General features: G+C 35.9%; 1 protein-coding gene across 1 annotated transcript; it reads left to right on the top strand.

Moving 5' to 3' along the window:
• The first annotated feature begins 21,409 nt into the window (after window positions 1-21,409).
• On the top strand, window positions 21,410-22,262 carry LOC118518816 (translationally-controlled tumor protein-like). Its single transcript, XM_036065818.2, has one exon. It carries the CDS (start codon window positions 21,517-21,519, stop codon window positions 22,033-22,035), a length of 519 nt encoding a protein of 172 aa, XP_035921711.2. The 5' UTR covers window positions 21,410-21,516; the 3' UTR covers window positions 22,036-22,262.
• The last annotated feature ends 2,929 nt before the right edge of the window (window positions 22,263-25,191 follow it).

Here is a 25,191-nt window from a genome sequence, read left to right on the forward strand (position 1 = left end):
TGGATTTGGAGCCTTCCTTATATCTGATAACCCCTCAGTCTTAAACTTTCAACCGGGGCTTTACTGTCGCTACCCAACTGCCCCGAGAAGTTGTCTTCTTGGGGAAATCTTCTCCTCAGCTGAGCAAACTCTTCTTGCAAAGTCTTCTTTATGGTTCTGGATTTGGGCAGGGTTTTCCCCTAGAATACCACAGGGCAACTGCCAAGCTGCTCACTTCCTCCTCCTGGGTCTAAGGGATGGCATCCAGCCCTGACTTGTGCCTCTCTTTTGTTTGGGGGCAGGGTCCTTTCCCTTTCTTGCTCTGGGGCTTCTTGAGAGCTCAGAGTACCCAGTATAGTTTAGCTCTAAGGTATAGCTTTCCTTATTTGCTGGGCTTTGTTTGGGGCCTTTGGACCCTATGCTTTCTGGTTTCTCTTGCCTCCTCATTTAGGGAGCATCTCAAACACAATTGTTTGTATTCGGTTGTTGGGCTGGCCCCAGGCCTCCACTAGATCTGGAGCGAGGCCAAGCCAGGGCCTTGTAAGGGTATGCAGGAGCACTGAGCAGTTCAGGAGCCAGCTACTATGAGTTTGTTGGTAAGTTTTGAGCCTTCAGAGAAGTATCCTGAGCCTCACTCTTGGGTCTGAATGAGACTCCTTAAGTGTTTTTACAATTTTGTGTCTTATTTATGGAGTGATGTATCCCTTCCATTCAGAACAGCCCCACCCAGACATCCCTTCAGCCTCTGGGCTCCTTCTTGCCTCCTAAAAGCAGAGCTGCCTGGTTGGTCTCTACCCTGTGTTGGGAGCCCAACCACCATGCTCACGGGTATTTTTCCTCAAAGTTTATAAGCAGTTATTTATATGAATCCTTGTTATGTCAACTGGTTTGTATTGCCTATTTTGATTACAAAATAAAATACTTAACAAGTATTAATAAAATATTAACAAGTCCAAAGGCCCCAAACAAAACAAATATTTAACAAACCTTCAGGTTTGAGAGAATTTTTAAATTTCTTTCTTGAAAGTCAAACTTTCCTTTGTCCTAGTTTCACAGAGCTTTCCTTAGCTTCTCAATATGTAGCCAGAATTTCAGTTTCCACCATCAGAGTCCACTCCCGATGTAGTTCTTATTATCAAACTGACACTTGCCTCTGTACAACTTGACGGCATTCTTCACACTCCTGATTCACTTATGTCTGCTCATTAAAATTAAAAAGTGCACCAGACCTACAGAAAATTAGAGCCCTCTTCCCAATCAATGACATGTCAGTATCAAAAGGTCAACTGAGTTTCAAGAATGCTATGATTTCCAACTCGTATTTTAAGAGATTTTAAAAATAATAACCATCCCTAAAATTTACCATAACATAGGTGCCATGACATTACAACATTGTTTTCACACACAGAACTTGTGAGAAATATTTTGTGAGTTTATAATCACTTCACTTTGAAAGCAAATGTTAAAAAAAAATAAATGTTGTTTCTTACAGGCTGCCTTTTCCTACTGTGAATTTGGCTGCCTCAATCTCAGGAAATCCGAGCTCTCCTTTGGATAGCATTAGTCATCACTTTCTCATTATTAAGCATCCTAAAACACTGTCCCATACTGATTTTTCTTCCTCCACATCTCATTTCAGAATATCTCTCCTTGTCACTATGCATTAATGCATAGCAAATTCCATAATATGTTTTCTACCTACTCCTGTGGCTATCTCTTGCATATGGCAATTCAAAATCTCACATCAGGCCCAAACTACCATATCCGGCAATACAACATGTTATTCAAGGAGGCAGGAGAGCAAATAGTATGAGTTATAGTTATTCTACATTGAAAAGAGAATGAGATAAAGAAAGAAAGAAAAAAAATATTTACATGTATGCAGTCAGATAATACTTTTCTCCGTTTGTCCTTTATGGAGAGTTACTTTTTCCCAGTGAAAGTTGGTACTCCATTCTCTAATAACATCTATAATATCTAAAGATGTTCTTGAGTTTAGTACCATCTAGATTAACAGTTATCTAATCAATCATCAATTGCCCCTTGAATCCATTCATTCATTTTAAAACATTTATTGAGAAGCTACTATGAGTCTGTCACTATATAGGAACTGAAGATTATAGTGATAGCTGTGATAATTGTGATCTTTGGCTTCATGGAGCTTGCAATTTACCAGAAAAGACATTTTACACAATGTTTACTCACATAGTTAATTGATATCAATAGTGAGAAATGATAGAAAATAAAATTAGAAGATGGGGTGCTGTTATAAATGGACCCTAAAAAATTTTGCAGAATCAATTATAGCTTCTCTGAGGAAGTTAAGATCTAAAAGATGAATTAGTCACTGAATGCACTGGAAATAATACTGTAGGCCACCAAACATAGGGAAGAGCAGTCTGAAGACTATCAGGGCATAAGAAAATCTAGCTCCTTCAACTAGCTATTAAAAAGCCAATATTCCTAGAGAGAGGGGAGCAAGAATTAGATAGTATGAGATGAAGAATGGTCTCTATGTTTTGTATGAGATTCTATCTATTAGCACAGAGTGTGAATATACATTGGGAGATCCTTCAGAGCTTTCAACAAATGTGTGGCATGAAAAAGATCTCACTTTACAGAGACCACTTTAATAGTTATATGAATGGATTAAAGGTGGGTCAAGAATCAATGTGGATGACTCACAACCCAACAATTACACTCCCAAGTAGCTACCAAAGGAAATGAAAATATTTGTCCACACAAACATTTGAACATGAAGCTAATATTATTCATAGTAGCCAAAAAGTGGAAATGACACAAATGTCCATCAGTTGATAAATGGAGAAACAAAATGTGATATGTTGACACAATGGACTACTATTCAGAAATAATAAGGAACAGGGGCGCCTGGGTGGCTCAGTCGTTAAGCCTCTGCCTTCAGCTCAGGTCATGATCCCGGAGTCCTGGGATCGAGCCCCACATCAGGCTCCCTGCTCTGTGGGAAGCCTGCTTCTCCCTCTCCCACTCCCCCTACTTGTGTTCCTTCTCTCGCTGTGTCTCTCTGTCAAATAAATAAATAAAATCTTTAAAAAAAAAAAAAAAGAAATAATAAGGAATGAAATACTGATTCATGCTACAACATAAATGAACCTCAAAAGCATTATGCTAAGTGAAAGAAGCAAGAAATAAAAGACCACATATTATATAATTAAGTGTATATGAGATATCTAGAAAAGGCAACTATATAGATAGAGGTAGATTAGTGTTTTTCTGAAGGTGGGGGGAGGGCGAATGGGGGTTTGCTGTATATGAGCATGAGGGATCCTATGATGAAAATCTCCTAAACTGGATTATGATGATGGTTGCACAACTCAGGAATTTACTAAAAATCATTGAATTGTATAGTTCAAAACACGTGAATTTTATGATATATAAGTTATACCTCAAAATAGTTGTTAAAAACAAAATTGATATGGGTGTATTTGAAAGTTATTTAAAAAATACAATAGTCTCGATGTTATGATTGACTTGACTATAAACATTGTGGGAGAGACTGTGTGTGTATTTCTTCCTTTTTTTTTTTTTTTTTTTTAGATTTTATTTATTTGACAGAGAGAGCAAGAGCACAAGCTGGGGGAACAGTAGAGGGTGAGGGAGAAGCAGGCTCCCCGCCAAGCAGGGAGCCCGACACGGGGCTCGATCCCGGAACCCCGGGATCACCCCCTGAGCCGAAGGCAGACGCTCAACCATCTGAGCCACCCAGGCGCCCCTGTGTGTGTATTTCTGACAAGAACAATGGTGTGGATTATGGAGCAGATTGTGCGGTGGGAAGATAATTCTGTCAGTTATAAGCACATCCTGATTATTCCACCTTTACAAGTCATTATTCTTCTACTAAAACATTAGAAATGCCTGTTCTTAGAAAGAAGGCTAAAAAAAATCCTAACATCAAATCTAGCACCATTTTCCAGCCACACTACTCTTCTAAAGCTCTTTATGCACAACAAATCCATGCCAAAGGTGTAGACTGTGGAGATTTCTCTGGTAATCCTGGGTATGGTAGATGTCATGGGGACTTTCAGTTCTATGGCACCCAAACAACTCCACAAAAATTAACAAATGTGTAATGCTCATCTGAGATGGTAGCACACCCTCTTGGCTTTGAAGAGACATAGACTGTGTACATAAGCCTCTGAGCACTCAGAAGAAAAAGAGGAAGGAAAAGAACACACACACACATATTACAGGGATCTTATTCCAATCAAAAATGTATTCTAAGAAAAACATGCCATGTATCTTTCTTCTACTTTCATTCACATATTTTGGTTTGGGCCCAAGACAGCCTGCATATTTGAATTATCAGTCTTACTGCTAAATAATGTACAAAAATGCACAGACAAGTATAGACTGTGTTTTGCATCTTTTTTACCATGTGGCAAGTTTTTTCATGTTATTCAATCTTTACTACATCATAACACACAACTCTTCATTCCTTTTAGAATTAAACATAATGCAGATACAAAAGGAAAAAAAATCCCTAAATATGAGAGATAGCAAATCATTATTTCTCAATTGCGGTAAGAGGCATTTGTTCTGAATATTGGAAACTCCATATTTTCTTATATGGGTAATCAGAAGTAAATTTTCTGTGGAATCACTGTTGTTCCCATTTATAGAAACACACAAAAAAACATATTTTACTGCATCTTTTTCCTTAAATAATAATACTTACTGAGTACTTACTATGTGCCAAATTTATAAATGGTATTATACACACAAACAAACACACATACATACACACACTAAATCCTCAGTATAATTGTATAAAGCAGGTACTATTATTTTTCTTAGTTTATATTTATGGAAACTGAAGCACAGAGTAGTCAAATAACTGCTCGGGTAACATGCCTAGTAAATGGCAAAGCAAAGATCCAACCTAAGGCTTTCTATCTCCAAGGTTCACACGTTTAACTACTCTGCAATATGCCATGCTTCTCCTTCAGCTTTATAATTTCTTCCTGTACTTTTACAAGTTACTTCTTTACCCAACCAACCACTCTAACTGATGTAGGTTTTAGGGTTTTAGAAATCCCAGTTCTTAATGTTACAAAGATTTTAAGACTTGAATTCTTTATGTCTTTATTTTTTTATCCGTTGCATCACCTGAACTCCAGAATTATTATCTAAAGCAGAAGAGTACAAATGCTTTGGAATAAGAGATGTGTGGACTAAGAAAAGGAGACAATCAGAAATACTTTGTCCAGTTATTTTTCACAGGACTTATTTGACCCATGATAAAACCTCATTCACTTGTACAATCAATTTTGATTTTTAGAATTATATGTCCTGATTAAGGGAGTTATGAAACTGCATGATATATGCTGGAAACTACAATATATTTAATATTGATGAAGGATAACACTTAAAGCAAAGAAGATTAAGAGACGAGGCAGGAGGAAGAAACTGCCTTATGTGATTTTTTTTAAATGCCTATTTTATTCTGAAGATATTTTATACACAATTAAATGTTTTAAGTATGTAAGTGATTAGGTAATAATTGCATTCTAAGAAAGATCACTTTAATTGTAGAATAGCATATTAATTTCAGACAGGACACGGAGCTATGACAGAGACTGTTGCCATAGTCAAGGTGAATGATGATTAAAGCCTGTATTAGAAGAGAATAGTAATGATGATGGAGAGGTAATTCTATAAGAAATATTTCAGAGGTAGAATCTGAAATATTTGGCACTTTACTATATGCAGGGAAGAGTAAAGAATCAAGTATAATTCCGGGTAATACGACTGAATGATTCATTGAATAGAAGGGCCTTCAAGAGAGAAACAGAATACACAAGAGGAAAAGGGTTGGGGGATAATTAATTCTCTTTAGTGTCTATACATGATTCTCTATAATAATATAGAATTTGAAATAGAGGGAAGTTGAGTTGGAAAGGGTTATAAAAGGAGGCTATCAACTTTCTATTGCTATAGAGAGATAACAGTATGTTTTCAACTCCTTCTCTCAAAGGGTCTCCACAAATTAATTTGAACAACATTCTTAGAATTGTAGTTCCAAGTGTTACTATCATTCCACACCACTTGTATCAAGTAACAAACCAGAAAGGAATATGATACCTCAATTGGGCTTTATTTTACCTGAGAAAAGTTTTAAAAGAATTTATAAATATCAGTGTGTAAGCTACTTTTAAAGTTTCAATAAGTTCCTTCCTTTCAAGTTTATTTAGCAAAAAATACTTTGAGCCACCGTTCTGTATTTGGACGCCTGCCTGGCTCTGCAGAAATAATCAGTGGAATTGCTTTGGTCTTATACAAATGCAAGCACAGACATATGAATCAACCCCCCCTTCATTCCCTATCAAACTGTTCCTCCTCTTGATTCCTATAGTTTATGTGCTGCTACCCTTTTAGACTGATTAAAGATTTGAACTTTCCATATCTCTTCATTAGATGTTTAAAAAGTTGATAATTTCAGCATAGGCTTATATTCTGCCACATATCCTAAACCAGTAAAACATAAGGATGGTGTCCATAACAATAACACATACATTGTGCATTTGTTATTTAAAAGGACTCTTTTTGTAAAATAATTATTTTTCCTTTAGATATCGAAATATTACAGAAGGTTTGTATAATTTATTAACATTTATTTTAAATGCCACAACAATGTGATGTCATGTGAGCTGTTATACCCACTTCACAGATGAGAAATCTGAAGCTCAGAGTGGACACAGAGCTAAGGCTTTCCATGGTATTAATCCAACTAAAAAATTCTATAAAATATTCTTACCCTTCTAAATTATACTTTTATAGCATAATTAATTCTTTTATGATTTCTTTTTTCCCCTGTACATCAATTCTGATTATCTTTGTGCACTACAAGGAACAGAAATGTGAGACTTCAAAATTCCAGTCAGGGGCATGACTTCGGCATTGCCAACTTTCCCATAGAAACTGTGTAAGATTATTAACACTTAACATTTCAAGTAACACCTGCATCACTTTTACATTTTATTGGTGCTGCTTTTTGTCTACTTTGGGCTTTTGTAGTCTTTATTTCTTCTAAAAGATTACAAAAAATGTTCTTCAAGTTTATATTTTTCCACAAAGAATTGAGAAGTATTACTCCTAGTATTAATTTCACCAAATAATGTATTGCTTTTCTCAGAAAAAAAAAAAAAAGTGACACTTGGGGATCTAAATTGAGCATTTTCAAAACTTTACAAATTCTCATCCCTTTCTTTTGACCAAAGAAAAAATACACTTCTCCCTCTCCCACTCCCCCTGCTTGTGTTCCCTCTCTCGCTGTCTCTCTCTCTGTCAAATAAATAAATAAAATCTTTAAAAAAAAAAAAAAAAAAAAAAAGAAAAAATACAGAAAAAGGTAAAATTCACATTCTTGATTCTGAAATGAGAACAGCTATGCAATTCTCAAAGCTGGTGTTTCTGTCTCCACAATTACACTACTCACTTTCTAAAACATAAATGTGCCTGTGAGCTTCTCAGAACAGCAGGGTTGAGAAACAAATAGCAGATGATAAAACATATGTGCTCTTCTGGACTGAACCTCAAAGCATAATAATCCCATCAATGGAGTGTAACAGCAGGTCAGATGTAGAAAGTCACTTTTGATTCATGAAAACTCCAGTTCCTAATTTCATAGACAATGAAAATAAAGCCCAGAGAAATGGAATTAGTTACTCAAGGCTTTATTTGTCACATCCATGAACTATACAGCAAGGAAACCTTACTGCCACCTATTGTGTCTGACGTCAATGTACTTTCCATGCTGGAGTTTGGCCAAAGAATGGAAAGGAAGAATGATATTTTTAAGTTGTTCTTCAGAACAAAATCAATATACAATCAACAAACATTTATTGAGTATGTACTATGTCTAACTCTGTCAGTTATGTCAAGAAGTTGCCAACTATAGTAGCTCATGAAATAGATTACTTGCAGTATCATTCTCAACTCAGAGTAGGGTTAAAGTTAGCTTGGTCCCCTTCATTCTCTCTCTCTCCAACTGTGATAAAAGATACTATTGAAACATCATATCCAAAGATCATATCCTTTCAAAACTCTGAATTTTATTTCAATTTCCAAAGGGGTTTTGTGTGGGTGTTTCAACATTCATTAATTGCACTTGAGCCATGTTTTAAAAATATTTTACCTTACCTGAATGTCTTTCATATAAGGTTCCCCAAGGATACTACAAATGAGCAACAGTCACTTTCAAGTTTCAAAACAGTTCTGCTAGACTGACTAAACGGGTTTAAAGGTCCCCAAATCAAGATGATATAAAATTCACTGGACTTCTGAGCAGGCAATCACAGTAAGGTTTTGAAACAAGATTATATGCATCATTGGAGCTGGCTATAATAAAGGAAAGATGGAAGTAAGTCTTAAGGGAATGCGTTACAAAAAACAGACTTGCACCTGTGTGTGGAGTTTTAGCATTTCAGAAGTGGGAGGAAAATTAGCTGTCACTTACTGCAAATTACTTCCCACTACATGTGAAGAAATTGAGGCCAAGAGAGGGCAAGGGACATATTCCACATCTCACAATTAGGTAAAAGAGAAGCAAGCATTACAGTCTGTTTATTCTGATTTTAATAATTATGGCTACATAAACATTGAATGTGCTTCTTTGTGAGGCAATCTATTATAAAATATATCATTGGTTCACTAATGACTACATTGAGTTTAATCTGCTTTCCTGAAACATTGATAGTCATCAAAAAAGTTAACCTAGATACACTGTACATGAGAACTTGTTCATATAGGCAAGATATCCTTAATATTTATTCATTCTCCCCTAACTATTCCCTCCCTTTTGCTCTTAATGAACCTTACACATTTCACTTCACCATTGTGATCTGACTTTAAAACACAGTGAAATTATAACATCTCTTTCCCCTCCTCCCTTAAAACTTTTTGTTGTTGTTTTTTGTTTTTTGTTTTTTTAGTTTAAACAGGGTAAAAAAATCTTTCATTTTAATTCATATTGAGTTTACAGTCAAATGAAACCCCCAATAGAAGTACAGAAATCTGTGGATTGGAATGGGGCATTAACCATCATCTCATTTAGCTACCCTTTTATGCTTGAATCTCCCCTACAATATACCACTTGAAGTAACTGCCCCTGCCTATATTTGAACATTTCCAGTGATATGCTACATATTACTTCTCAAGAGAGTTTGTTTGATGTTCAAATAGCTCTAGCTGTTAGCTCTTCCTTATTTTGTGCTAAAATTCATGTCCCTGTAGTATACAAAAATTTGCCCTAGTTTGCATTCTTGGGGCCATATAACTTCATGGCAATGCTTCAGATATTTATAAGCAGCTGTCTCGTTCTCTCCGAATCTTTCCTACTCCAAAGGTAATATTCCTTATTTCCCTCAACTGTTCTTACATAATAAGGTTTAGAGTCTCCCTTAACTCTCTTGATTATCTAATTTCTGTTCTCTGAAACAAACTCAATTTGTTTATATCTCATTTCAACTACTGTATAAAGAATGAAAAGTGTTTCTACAGATGTATCTGGCTACTGCCAAATATTCTACTTAATATAAGGATAGCAATAGAATCCAAGATCACAATTTTCTTTTTGATGACTACTGTCTTCTGATAATTCGTATGAAACTTGCTAATGGCTAAATCTCTTACCTATATTTTTAGATGTGCTCCTGCTAAACTGCATCTGCCCCATCCTGAACCTCTGCCCTTAGAACTTCAGAACCAAGTGTGAACATCTATCAATTCACCTTAAATTTTCCTTTCTTAAATTTGATCTTTGAGGTTTGTTTGTCATGTTTTCAGGGAGAGAGATCTTGATTTGGTCCTCGATATATTTATTATCCCTTCCACTTCGTTTTGTCAGACAGTAGTATAAATGTCTCTTTGACTTATTTATTTAATAAGACATTGCCTTTAAAAAAATACAAAGGACAAAATGGGACAAAGTATAAGTTCTGAAGTACATACCTGGAGACTTCTCTTTAGTCTATAATTCCATTCATCAATCATATGGACCTTTCTTTTTTGTTTTTAAGATTTTATTTATTTATTTGAGAGAGAGAGAGAGCATGAGCAGAGGGAGGGGCAAAGGGAGAGGGAGAAGCAGACTCCCCACTAAGCAGAGAGCCCAATGTGGGGCTCAATCCCAGGACCCCCCAGATCATGACCTGAGCCAAAGGTAGATGCTTAATCGACTAAGCCACCTACGCATCCCATGGACCTTTCTTCACATAAAATATAGTGTGGAAGCACAACAATTAAAGCAGAGCTAATCATGTTGAAGATCTGTGGATATAAATGTACACATACATACACCCTCTCTAATTTCTTGCCTTCTCTGGGTCAGTGACATTCTTCCAAGTACCCCCAAGGGATCCTTAGGGAACTTCAAAACATAGTTTGAATCACAACAATAATCACATTTTTGAAATTATTCTCCTATAAGCAAGGATTCTAATCTGTGTTCTCTTGAATAGAAGATTATCATGAGATACTAATAAACGTCTAATAAGAATGAAGTTACACTATATATTCTTACTAAATTAGTCTTTAAATAAATTTCAATAAAATTCCCCATGGGATTTTATTTTCAAATGGATAAAATAATTTTAGGGTTCATGTGAAGAAAATAAATTCATAATTTTTTTTTAAAGATTTTATTAATTTATTTGTCAGAGAGAGAGAGCACAAGCAGGGGGAGCAGCAGGCAGAGGGAGAAGCAGGCTCCTCATTGAGCAAGGAGCCCGATGCTGGACTTGATTCAAGGACCCTGGGATCATGACCTGAGCCAAAGGCAGACACTTAACTGACTAAGCCACGCAGGCATCCCTTAATTCACAAACTTATAGAAAATATTTGAAAACAAATAATCATAAAGATATAAAATTACAACAGTAAGAGTAACACTTGATATCCAAATTCACATAACTAGTTTTGTGTACATTTTTACATAGTTGGGGAAAATAATGGATTATTTACTAAATGATATAATGATTGGAAATCCATTTTGAAAAAATACTTTAGCTATTTCACCGAAACAAATTCCAGATAAAATAAGGGTTTTTAGGGGAGGAGTTAAGATGGTGTAGGAAGAGGGGGACCCTAGGTTTCTTTCATCCCTCGAAAACAACTAGATAGTTATCAAATCATTCTGAACACCTGAGAAATCAATTGGAGATCTTAGAAAACAAATGCGGTCTGCAAGCAGAAAAGTGAACATCATTTGGAAGGTAGAAGGTACAGAGAGGAATCTGGTGTAATATAGTTCGGGATACTACAGAGGGGAGGGAGGCTGCTTAAGGAGGCTACTGCAAAGTATTATAAGCAACAGAGCACAAAATCAGAACTTTTAGAAGTCTACTATAGTGAGGAAAGTGCCTGGCTTAAAGGTGCTCACCTGGGGAAGCGAGGCAGAATCCCATGTGTGACAGTATGGTCTCAGGATCCCCAGCGTTGCAAGATTGGGGGTGCCTGAGTGAGGCAGAGTTCCCAGGCATAGGAGCTGGGGAGCTGGCTGAGAACAGGGAGCCTAGGTGCCAGCTTTCTGCTCTGTGTTGCCATAAACTGTGAACCACTGGATGGCTGTGCATCCGCTTTCCTGGGAGGGATCCAGCAAAAGGCAGAAGCATGGCGAGACCCCACTCCCTCTCCCAGGAGGAACAGTGCAGGTCCATGCCACAGGAGTCCATAAAATTTGGAGTTTTGAAAACTCATTCTCATGCCTGAGATAAAAATGCTCGTCATAGGCTGGGTGAACACAGAGTTCTGAGGGAAACCGGGCAAACAAGAGTGAATGACTGCTTTTATGTGAGGGCTCACTGAACAGTGGGGAGTATGAATTTTCAGCTCTGGGGCTAGAGAGTGGGCACAGCCATATTCATTCTGTGCATCAGTGCTCACTTTAGGGAGCAAAACACTGCCACATAATGGAGTCCAGAGCTGCTATACCGAGCTTTGTCTCTGCACACTGGAGGCCGATTTCCACTAGGGCAAGTCCACCTGATAATCAGCAAAACAGGCCCCTCCCCCAGAAGACCAGCACAAAAAACTCGATTTCACCAAGTGTACTGATTATAGAGGCTACAAAGCTTCAGCTCTTGGAGAAAAAAAGTATATAGCATTCTAGGTATTTTTATTTAGTCTCTTAGTATTATTTTCTCAATTCTCTTTTTATTCTTTTTTAAGTTTTATTTTTATATATACTTTATGTATATATATATATATATATTTGTTATCTTTTTTATTTCCTTTCATTGTATTTTATTATATATATGTGTCTATATTTCTTTCTTTCTTCCTTTCTTTCTTTTAGGATCTAGTGTCTTTTAACAAGCAGACCAGAACACACCCAGGATCTAGGTTTTTTATTTGTTTTGTTTTTTTTTCTGTTGTTATTGTTGTTTTTGTCTTTTTTTTTTTTTTTTCCTCTTTCTTTCTTCTTTACTTTTCTGGACAAAATGACAGGACAGAGAAATTCACCCCAGAAGAACAGGAGGTAGTACTCTCTGCCAGGGATTTAATCAATATGGATATAAGTAAGATGTATGAACTAGAAGTTTAAAAAATGATTACAAAGATACTAGCTGGGCTTGAAAAAAAAGCATAGAAGACACTACAGAATCCCTTACTGTAGAGATAAAAGAATTAAAATCTAGTCAGGCCAAAATTAAAAATGCTATTACTGAGATGCAGTCCCAAGTGGAGGCCATAAAAACAAGGAAGAATGAATCAGAAGAGTGAATCAGTGATATAGAAGATAAAATGATGGAAAATAAGGAAGCTGAAAAGAAGAAGGAAAAGGGACGCCTGGGTGCTCAGTCACTTAAGTGTCTGCCTTCAGCTCAGGTCATGATCCCAGGGTCCTGGGATCAAGTCATGCTTCAGGCTCCTTGCTCAACGGGGAGCCTGCTTCTACTTCTGCCTGTACTCTCTCTCTCTCTCTCTCTAACAAATAAATAAAACTTAAAAAAAAAAAAAGGGAAAAAATATGAGATCACAAAGGAAAACTTAGAGAACTCAGTGATTCCATAAAGTCAAATAAAATCTGTATTATAGGAGTCCCAGAAATGATGGGCATGAAAGAGGGGCAGAAGGTTTATTTGAAAAAATTATAGCTGAGAACTTCCCTAATCTGGGTAAGGAAACAGGCATTCAAGCCCAGGAGGCACAGAGAATCCCCCTCAAAATCAACAAAAATAGGTCAACACCTCAACATTTTATAGTGAAGCTTGCAAATTACAAAGATAAAGAGAAAATCTTGAAAACAGGTAGGGAAAATTTAACCTACAAGGGTAGACCCAGAAGGCTGACAGCAGACCTGTCCACAGAAACCTGGTAGGCCAGAAGGGACTGTATCATATAATCGACGTGCTAAATGGAAAAAATATGCGGCCAAGAATACTTTATCCAGCAAGGTTGTCATTCAGAATAGAAGGAGAGTTAAAGAGTTTCCAGGATGAACAAAAACTAAAGGAATTTGTGAACACTAAACCAGCACTGCAAGAAATATTAAAGGGGGTTCCTATGAGTGGAGAGAGAGTCCAAAAGTAACAAAGACCAGAAAGGAACAGAGACAATCTACAGGACAGTGATTTTACAGGTAATACAATGGTACTAAATTCGTATCTTTCAATAGTTACTCTGAATGTAAATGGACTAAATGTTCCAATCAAAAGACATAGGGTATCGTAATGGATAAAAAAACAAGACCCATGGATATGCTGCTTACAAGAGACCCATTTTAGACCCAAAGACACCTCCAGATTGAAAGTGAGCAGGTGGAGAACATTTATCATACTAATGGACATCAAAAGAAAGTTGGAATAGCCATTCTTGTATCAGACAAACTAGGTTTTAAACCAAAGAGTGTAATAAAAGATGAAGAAGGGCACTATATCATGATTAAGGGGTCTACCCAACAAAAAGATCTAACAATTGTAAATATTTATGCCCCTAATTTTGGAGCAGCCAAATATATAAACCAGTTAATAAAAAAAATTGAAGAAACTCATTGATAGTAATACAATAGTAGGGCACTTTAATACCCCACTCAGAGCAATGGACAGATCAAAAAGGAAACAAGGGCTTCGAATGACACACTGGAACAGATGGACTTATGGATATATTCAGAGCATTTTATCCTAAAGCAGCAGGATACACATTCTTTTTGAGTGCACATGGAACATTCTCCAGAATAGATCACATACTGGGTCACAATCAAGATTGAGATTATATCATGCATATTTTCAGACTACAACGCTATGAAACTTGAAGTCAACCAAAGAAAAAATTTGGAAGGACCACAACTGTATGGAGGTTAAAAAACATCCTACTAAAGAATGAATGGGTCAACCAGGTAACTAAAGAAGAACTTGAAAAGTACATGGAAGAAAATGAAAATGAAAACACAACAGTTCAAAACCTTTGGGATGCAGCAAAGGTGATCCTAAGAGGTAAGTATATAGCAATATAGGACTTCCTCGGGAAGCAAGAAAATTCTCAAATACACAACCTAACCTTACACCTAAAGCAGCTGGAAAAAGAACAGCAAATAAAGCCTAAATAAAGCAGGAGAAGAGAAATAATAAAGATTAGAGCAGAAATCAATGATACAGAAAAAAAAAGAAACAGTGGAATAGATCAACAAAACTAGGAGTTGGTTCTTTGAAAAAAATAGTAAGATCAATAAACCCCTAGCCAGGGCGCCTGGGTGGCTCAGTCGTTAAGCGTCTGCCTTCGGCTCAGGTCATGATCCCAGGGTCCTGGGATCGAGTCCCACATCGGGCTCCCTGCTCGGCGGGAAGCCTGCTTCTCCCTCTCCCACTCCCCCTGCTTGTGTTCCTGCTCTCGCTATCTCTCTCTCTGTCAAATAAATAAATAAAATCTTTAAAAAATAAATAAATAAAAATAAATAAATAAATAAACCCCTAGCCAGACTTATCAAAAAGAAAAGAGAAAGGACCCAAATAAATAAAATCATGAATAAAAGTGGAGAGATCACAACCAACACTGCAGAAATAAAAACAATTATAAGAGAATATTATGAGCAATTATATTCCAACAAATTAGGCAATCTGGAAGAAATGTATGCATTCCTAGAAACATATAAACTACTAAAACTGAACCAGGAAGAAACAGAAAACCTGAACAGAAATAAAAGAAATAAAAGGCATCCAAATCAACAAAGAAGAAGTCAAACTCTCATGCTTCACAGATGACATGATTCTCTATGTAGAAAGCCCAAAAGAGTCCACCAAAAAATTACTAGAAGTGATAAGGAATTCAGCAAAGTCACAGGATATAAAATCAATGCACAGAAGTCAGTCGTATTTCTATACACTAACAATGAGGCAGAAAAAAGAGAAATCAAAGAATCAATCCCATTTACAATTGCACCAAAAACCATAAGATATCTAGGAATAAACCTAACCAAAGAGATGAAGGATTTGTACTCTGAAAACTATAGAACACTTATGAAAGAAATTGAGGAAGACACAAAGAATTGGAAAAACAGTCCATGCTCATGAATTGGAAGAGCAAATACTGTTAAAATGTCTATCCAACCCAAAGCAATCTACACATTCAATGCAATCCCTATCAAAATATCATCAACTTTCTTCACAGAGCTGGAACAAACAACCCTAAAATTTGTATGGAACCAGAAAAGACCTCAAATAGCTAAAGGAATGTTGAAAAAGAAAACCAAAGCTGAAGGCATCACAGTTCCAGACTTCAAGCTGTATTACAAAGCTGTAATCATCAAGACAGCATGGTACTGACACAAAAATAGACACATGGATCAATGGAACAGAATAGAGAACCCAGAAATGGGTGATCAACTAATCTTCGATAAAGCAGGAAAGAATATCCAAAGGAAAAAAAAGACAGTCTCTTCAACAAATGGTGTTGGGAAAATTGGACAGCCACACGCAGAAGAATGAGACTGAACTACTCTCTTACACCATACACAGAAAGAGACTCAAAATGGATGAAAGACCTAAATGTGAGGCAGGAATCCATCAAAATCCTAGGGGAGAACACAGGCAGCAACCTCTTTTACCTCGGCCGCAGCAACTTCTCGCTAGACACATCTCCAAAGGCAAGGGAAACAAAAGCAAAAGTGAACTATTGGGACTTCATCAAAGTAAAAAGCTTTTGCACAGCAAAGGAAATTATCAACAAAACCAAAAGGCAACCTATGGAATGGGAGAAGATATTGACAAATGATATATCAGATAAAGGATTAGTATTCAAAATCTATAAACAACTTATCAAATTCAACACCCAAAAAACAAATAATCCAGTCAAGAAATGGGCAGAAGACATGAACAGACATCTCTCCAAAGAAGACATACAAATGGCCAACAGACACATGAAATAATGCTCAACATCACTCAGCAGCAGGGAAATACAAATCAAAACCACAGTGAGATACCACCTCACACCGTCAAAATGGCTAAAATTAACAACTCAGGAAATAACGGATGTTGACGAGGATGTGGAGAAAGGGAAACCCCCTTACACTGTTGGTGGGAATGCAAACTGGTGTAGCCACTCTGGAAAACAGTATAGAGGTTCCTCAAAAAGTTAAAAATAGAGCTACCCTAGATCCAGCAATTGCACTAGTAGGTATTTATCCAAAGGATACAAAAATAGTGATTGGAAGAGGCACATGCACCCCAATATTTATAGCAGCGATATCCACAATAGAAGAGCCAAATTATGTAAAGAGCCCAGATGTCCATCGACAGATGAATAGATAAAGAAGTGGTATATATATTCAATGGAATATTACTCAGCCATCAAAAGAATGAAATCTTGCCATTTGCAGCGACATGGATGGAACTAGATGATAGTATGCTAAGAGAAATAAGTCAGTCAGACAAAGGCAAATACCATACAATTTCACTCATATGTGGAATTTAAGGAAAAAAAAAACAGGTGAACATAGTGGAAGAGAAGGAAATAAATAAAATAAGATGAAAATAGAGAGGGAGGCAAACTATAAGAGACTCTAAACTATAGGAAAGAACTGAGGGTTGCTGGAGGGGAGGTGGATGGGGGGATGGGGCACTTGATGTAATGAGCACTGGGTGTTAAATGCAACTGAAAAATCACTAAATTCTACCCCTGAAACTAATAATACACTATATGTTAACTAAATTGAATTTAAATAATTTTTTAAAAATAAAAGCTAATATAGAAATCTACCAAAAAAATAAAGGTTTTTATGTAGAGGTAATTCATAATTGCTAGGATGAAATGTAAGTGACTGTTTATATAATATTTTTAATGCATTAGTCCAATGGCAGAAACCACACATTATGTGACTAATTTAAAAGTCATATTTGAGATAATAGAACATAATTAAAAATCAAATTGCATAAAAGAACAATATTAGAAATGACACAAATAGTTTTACAAAACAATAAAATAATTTCCCAAACGATATAAGAAAATTAATAATAAAACATGGATAGGCAATTCATAAAAGAGGAACTACAAATGAGCAATAAACCTCAGAGTCATCAATCTCTCTGCAATTAAACTGACAATAAGATAGATTTTCCATAACTTATGTTGCCAAATTTTTAGAAGATTGCTAATACTATATTAATGTGTGAGAAAACAGGTACTTTTTTTTCTCTGTACATGAAAATAACAGATTAACTTTTGGGTGAGGCCAATTTGAAAACAAGTTTGTGTCAATTTTGCAATAGCCATACAATGAATAAGAAAAGTCATTTAAAATGATAATATAGGGGTGCCTGGGTGGCTCAGTTGGTTGAGCATCTGCCTTCGGCTCAGGTCACGATCTGGAAGGTCCTGGGATTGAGTCCCGCGTTGGGCTACTTGCTCAGCGGGGAGCCTGCTTCTCCCTCTGCCTGCTGCTCCCCTCTGCTTGTGCTCTCTCTCTCTCTGACAAATAAATAAATAAAATCTTAAAAAAAAATAAATTTAAAAAATAAATAAAATGATAATTTAGGTGCATAATTATAATTATCATAATTTATGCAGAATGATAGAAACAAGCCGGAAAAAAAGGTAGATTTATCCCACTTCAGTTAAAAGTACATATAAAACCAAATATATGTCTATTTTTTTACCTGTTTAGAAAAATCAGCCCCAGCCTTTGCCTTCTGTATCCCATTCTTCACTTATACTCAAATATGTGTAACAATTTCTGAAAAATTTGCAGTTATAAAGAAGTTTTTTTAGCAGTTAGGGATGCAAATAATCAATTAAAACAAAGTACTTGAGGAAGTTAAAAGCTGATACTATATTGAGTTCAATATAATGTTTTGTAAAAGACTCAAATTATTAAAAATATGCATGAGGTATTATCAATGCTATTGAAGTCTGGTAGGTAATGGCAAACCATAAACACTCAAACTTTCTAACCTCCCTAATCAGACTACAGTTATTTCGCATACCTGACTTTCATAACATGGGGAACCACACATCATTATTTTTCCTAATTTCACATATAAATAATTACTACTAATCATGAAGTGTTTACTATATACCACGTACTCTACCATTGAAGAAATTAACTTGTTCCCTACTTTTATTATAATCTTTACATGCATTACCTCATTTCAATTCTTCACAATAACCGGTTATGTAGATGTTATCTTCATTTTCTAATGCAAAAAAAGCCTCTAAGGGATTAAATAATTTTCTAAAGATTTATCACACAGATATATAAAGGACAGAACCAAGATTGAAAGTCCAGTGTGTTCTTCTCTAGAGTTTGGGGCTCACTCTAACATATCATGCTGTGTTGCAGGAATCACTCTACCTAAGTGAGTTACAAAGAAAGGAACATAATAGTAGGATCATTTATAATACAAATAAAATAACATGAGCTCTATATTTTTAAAAAAAGTGTTTGAAGGGAAAATATTTACACCAAGAAAATCCAAGAAATAAAGATCTGTTGGAACTGAGAACCAAAAATTGCCCAGAGTTTCTATCTTGGAAAAAAAAAAAAAGGTGTGTGGGGTGGGCGGTGGGCAGAGAGAGATATCTGGATCTCATTATTTCATAAAAGAAAGCAAACTAATCATTCAATCCATGTGAGCAGCAACCTGCCTTAAGAAGCACTGGACTGGGAATGAACTGTGTTCTAGTTGTCTTTCTTCCTATTTGTGATACCCCAGGTAAATACCTGGACTTTGCACACAATTTTTAAGTTGCAAAATGAACATGGTGCATTAATCTCCAACTGGCATTCTTATCTAATGTTTCAATTACATTCTGATCCAAAAGGAAAATGAGACACCTTAAACCCATAAATGGATAATTTTATCTATTATGGGTTCATTAGGTAAAAAGATATTAGTAGTCTTTTGTAGAACTTCAAATACTCTTTTGTCAAAAACTATAGAATGTAAAGATTATGAGCTTTAGCCTATGAAAGATCTGTTTAAATTCAAATTCACTGTTCTTTATGTGGACAATTGTATTCCCTAAACTGTAAGTCACACGAAAATAAAGACCATGTGTACATTCTTTACTACTCTGGTTTCTCTTCAGATCGCATAAATCTTTCACCTTTTACTACTGATTACCAAAAACTAGTGCAATGCTATATAGTTTGTTGCTAAACATAAGGAAAATCTGCTTAATAAATGAATTTAACTTTTTAAATCAAAAGGTAGCTAATAATACCTACATCACAGGGTTGTTGCAAGAATGAATTAGATAATACATACAAATAAAGGGCTTAATAAAGTGTCAGTTATAATGAAATAAATAGAAGCTATCTATGTCATAATTACACAACTCATCATAAACATTGCATGATCCAGAAGTCTCAGCTAAACCTAAAAAAAAAAAAAAAGGATGCTGAAAAAGATAATGAGAATGCTCTACACCTAACATATTATTTAAATGTGTGCTCTCTAAATTATCAATATACTTTTCTTCTTTCATTTCTCAACATCAGGATTATAGAACCATGAGCACACATACTCTGGATTGCTAAATAGCATTGCTTATTTCTGAGAATTTGCCCTCATTTATGAAGCCCAACTAGAGTCCAACTTTTATGTTTCCACATTTCATTTGGATGATAACTATGAGTACACACACCTACTGTGTTTCTGCATTCTTGTCAATTGAGACTTTTCTCTGATCACAAATTGCTTGCGGTTCTTTCTCTTCCTTAAAGAAACAAAAACAACACAACACAAAACCTAAAAAGCTACTGACAAAGGTTCGTCATTATTTTCTTTTTTCCTGAGAACCAGCATGTGAAAACTACAAAGAAAATCTCTTTACCCTCAACCTCACGTAATTTAGTGTCAACCCTGGGTAATTACATACATAATTTCTCTCTTCTCTAATCTCAAAAGAATCCAAATAAGAATTTTATGTCAACAGACACCCTACCAAAAGAACATGCCCTTTTAATTTTTATGAATATCATGGTAGATACAAGTGTAATTGCAGTTCTCTATAACATAGAAATCGAATTAAGAGATGTTGCTTTTACTGCTCTTTGTTCACTAGAAATGAGTACAGCATACTGATGTGGTCTGTCATTAAATACATATATATTTAAACTATAATTTCAATCATAGACTATTAGAGGGGAAGAGGGCTTCAGTCTAGCATCTGATTTTATAGGTGTCATGGATTGTGTTCTGAAGAAACTCAGATGAGGATGTGCAGCAAGTGATGTATTAAGGAAGCACCCTCAGATGGGTAAGGAAATAGGAGAAACAAGAAAATGAAGAAGTCACAAATGGGTGTGATTTCAAGCAAAGTCCTAGCCTCAGACTAATCATGAAGAGGAGCTCTGAATGTATATAACATCTCAGAGTTTATTTCCATCCAGGAAGGAAGGGACTGTGCCCTCACACTTCCGCACAAGGCAGTCTTTGGCTAAGGGCTGCTGCAGAGCCACGTAAATTCCCACACACTTTTGGCCCCATATTTTCTAGCAAAATATGCCCTGTATTATAGAGTAGCAGAAGTGCAGGTAATTAGAAGTGAAAGAACACAGATGTTGGGGAAGGAGCATAGAGAAACAATAAAAGGATCCAAGGGGATCTGGGTGGAGCACTGACAGTGTTTCACACAAGGGATGAGGAAACTGGGTTACAAGGTAACTTACGTAAACCACACCAAGTCACAGAGCTAACTCGTGATAGAATCTAACTCTCCTGATTCATAATCCAGGACGTGCTTGTGTTGGTTTAAAGCAAATACCAGGATATCCACCATTGATAATTCCAATTAATTTAAATAAAGACAGAATTGTTAGTTTATGACTTGTCTTGCAATTCTCCCATATGACAAGAGTAATTTCAAAATTATTGTTTTGGACCCTTCTGCTGCTAATGATATTACAGTTCTAATTCATTTCCACTTTTAAGAACTCAGTTGAGCAGCTTTTTTTTCTGCCTGCTCCCCCCTCCCCCCGAGTGCCATTCTGGCTGCACCGCACTCGCTCAGAGCTCCCGGCTCCTGCTAAGGTAGTGCCGCCATCGTCTCTCTCCAGCCGTCGTCATGATCATCTACCGGGACCTAATCAGCCATGATGAGATGTTCTCCGACATCTACAAGATCCGGGAGATCGTGGACGGGCTGCGCCGGGAGGTGGAGGGGAAGATGGCCAGTAGGACAGAGGGTAACATTGATGACTTGCTCATTGGTGGAAATGCCTCCCCTGAAGGCTCGGAGGGCAAAGGTACCGAAAGCACGGTAATCACTGGTGTTGATATTGTCATGAACCATCACTTGCAGGAAACCAGCTTCACAAAAGAAGCCTACAAGAAGTACATCAAAGATTACATGAAATCAATTAAAGGCAAACTTGAAGAACAGAGGCCAGAAAGAGTAAAGCCTTTTATGACAGGGGCTGCAGAACAAATCAAGCACATCCTTGCTAATTTCAAAAACTACCAGTTCTTTACTGGTGAAAACATGAATCCAGATGGCATGGTTGCTCTGCTGGATTACCGTGAGGATGAGGTGACCCCATATACGATTTTCTTTAAGGATGGTTTAGAAATGGAGAAATGTTAACGAATTCGGCCATGACTTTGGATGTGTCACCTGTTGCCCTAAGGGGCTGCTCCTCTTCATCCACATGACACCAGGACTTAGACAGATGGGACTGATGGCATCTTGAGCTCTTCATTTGTTTTGGCCAGGATTTATTTGGAGTGGAGGCATTGTTTTTAAGAAAAAAACATGTCATGTAGGTTGTCTAAAAATAAAATGCATTTAAACTCAAAAAAAAAAAAAAAGAACTCAGTTGAGCAGACTGTCAAACTTTGTGGTGGGAGACTTTTTTTAAATTAATTTCCTAGAGAAAACAATAAAAATTACATGACAAATCAGTTTGCTAATCCATAAACAGAATTTAAAATTATAGATCTGTTTAAACTTTAACATAAGAACATATTATTTCCTAACATACACATTTGTACTAGCTCATTAGTACTTAGTAGCCCCCAAATGTAAAATTTTTGCACATGTTATGCCAGTCAAGACTGTTATGCATGAAACTCCTAAGTCCTTAGCATCTAGGAAAGGACTCTGTCTTTCACAGTTTTCAAATCTGGACTTACATTAGATATTATCTAATGAACACGTGCCCCATGTGTCTGTGGTTTGCAAAGAGTAATAATGAAACTGGTAGTGATGCACTCATTGTTACAAATTTCCTTAAAAATAGTTTTTATTAAAAATTTTACTAAAATTTTTAAAAAATTCTAAATTAAGTCACCAGGAAGAAAATTGGGAGAGAATTACAGAGGCATATTAAAAGATGCTTGGAAAGTTGTTATTTCCTCGGTTCACGAGCAGATTTTCATTGCTTATCTACGCAGAGAAAAATAAAAAAAGGTAGATAGAAACCCTGATAAGTAACAAACTATTCCCTTTCTCTTTGTTTATGAAGGGAAAAAAAAAAAGTGAGAACCCCTCTGCTATGAGGACAGATATCATACAACAGGATGGTTCTTTCTTCAGCAGGAGGGTGGAAGTTGATTTGACAATTGCTAATATAATTTACTTTAATAGCCTAAAAGAACACAAGAAGTCTTCTCAAGTTTACATTGTTATGTTTTGCATGAGACGTATGAAAGTAATTGAAATGAAATGTGAAAGATATAAAGATTATGGTTAACACCTGGCACAGTACTTTTGCACAGTAGGCATTTAAACAAGTATATTGAATCTGCAAATGTCTCCCTCTTAAAAATACAAATGCAAAGTCATTTTTTGATAATATATAATAAATACTATTTTTAGACTATTTTTCCCATGATGTTGCCCTTTGATTTTTTTCTGACTCTTATTTACCTTTGTGTTTTCCACTCTCTTGAGCTTTCTGTCCAGCAAGGGACCTTAGAAACCCAAATCCTTATTAGCTATCTCTCATCCTCACCAGCCCATGAAATGTATGAAGATAATGCTGCAATTTTAGATGGGTGGGGGACATTCAGCCTTATGTTCTTTCTTTCTTTTCATTTTTTAGTTTCATTTTCACTTTTTTCTGGGTAAGTCTGCCTACATACTTAATGGAAATTAAGAACAAGAAATAGTCCTAAGCAAACCTTGTCTACTTATCCCTACCTATTCATCACAACAATTTAATTTAAAATGAGGTGACAGGTCAGGATTTTAGACACACACACATCAAGTGCAAATTCAAAACCCTTTTCCAAAACCATATAGAAATAATGTTTTTACTCATAACCTTTTGAGATATATCATACTACTGGTTTTCTGATTAGCACTGATAATGGATATTTGATCATATTTACGTGTACTATGTAGGTAGTGCCTTTTAATGAAATAAAATACATTAATTACTTAAGAGGTAAGGTATTACAAAAGTAGAAAATTAATCTCTGGAACACTTTATTTAACCTATTGGTGGGACACCAGATGACAAATAGTGTCATGGGGCATATTCTGCTGCTTGAGAAGTGAATTTGACTATTTAGACCTAAATGAAGTGAACTGGTCTTTTCTAATAGATTCTCTACAGTATTATTTTTATGATTGAGGATTTCTACTTTTCTTATGTCCTAAAAATATGTTAAAGTCTTCCAATTTTATGTAAGAAAATAGTTTCTATGAAAGTTTAATCAAACATTAGTCTCTTTTTAATGAGATACCTATTTGCAATACACCTTTTTTGTATCAAAAACCTAAGAGCATCCCCTAAGTGGAAATAAACAAAGAAAAAATATTTTGAGATGATTAGGTAGATGGAACACCATTTCTAAAGCAAACAGGTAACAAAGGACCAAGTTTAAAATCCATTCACACCAGCTCACGTAAGTGCATCTATTTGAAATCTTGTATTTTTGTACAGATCAGCACTAGTGGGGCTCCATAGTCTGGATATTGTAACATATTATTTCATCTAATGCCAACACCAAAGACAAATGGCACCCCCACTTGAAGAAAAAGAGTCAGTAAAAGTTCGTTAAGGATTTCCATTCTTTTGAAATGTACTTTCAAGGAAGGAAGTGGAATAAGACAAAATAAAACCATGATAATAGAAGAAAAATGTGATAACGAAGAGGTTAGGAAAGTAGCATGAACTGGAAAGAAGATACTTTATTGAGTCGTGCTACAGTAATACAAAAAAAAAATAGAATATTTTGCTTCACTCGTTATACTATCTTCAAAAATTCCCCCAACACAGAGAAATTGCAAGCCACCATTAAAAAAAATAGTTACAAGACCACAGTATTTCCATCTTTCTATTAAAATTATCATGCCCCAGGTAGCCGGCTGGCTCAGTCAGAAGAGGATATGACTCTTGATCTCGGGATCGTGAGTTTAAGCCCCATGTTGGGTTTGTAGAAACTACTAAAAAAAAAACTAATAAATAAACTTAAAAAAAACATCATGCCTTTGTAGTCACAGATGATTCTCGACAAAACTGTCTCCATTTTCACAGAAGAGTTGTTTTGTTTCTGCTTTAATATTATATTGCTTTAATTTCATATTTTGTGGCTTAAAGCTCTTCAGCTAATAGATTATTTCACCTGCATATGCTCATTTTATACTTAAATTTATACAGGAACTGATTCACAAAGCATATTGCTTTCAGAGACAATTTTCACATTACCTAAAAATCATTCCATGTTGTGATAATGATTGTAATTATCACTCAACCCCTAATGACATGGAGTTCTTCTGCAGTTACATTCATCT

The sequence above is a fragment of the Halichoerus grypus genome, chromosome 4 (assembly GCF_964656455.1).
Source record: "Halichoerus grypus chromosome 4, mHalGry1.hap1.1, whole genome shotgun sequence".
In the NCBI taxonomy this organism is placed as follows: domain Eukaryota; kingdom Metazoa; phylum Chordata; class Mammalia; order Carnivora; family Phocidae; genus Halichoerus; species Halichoerus grypus.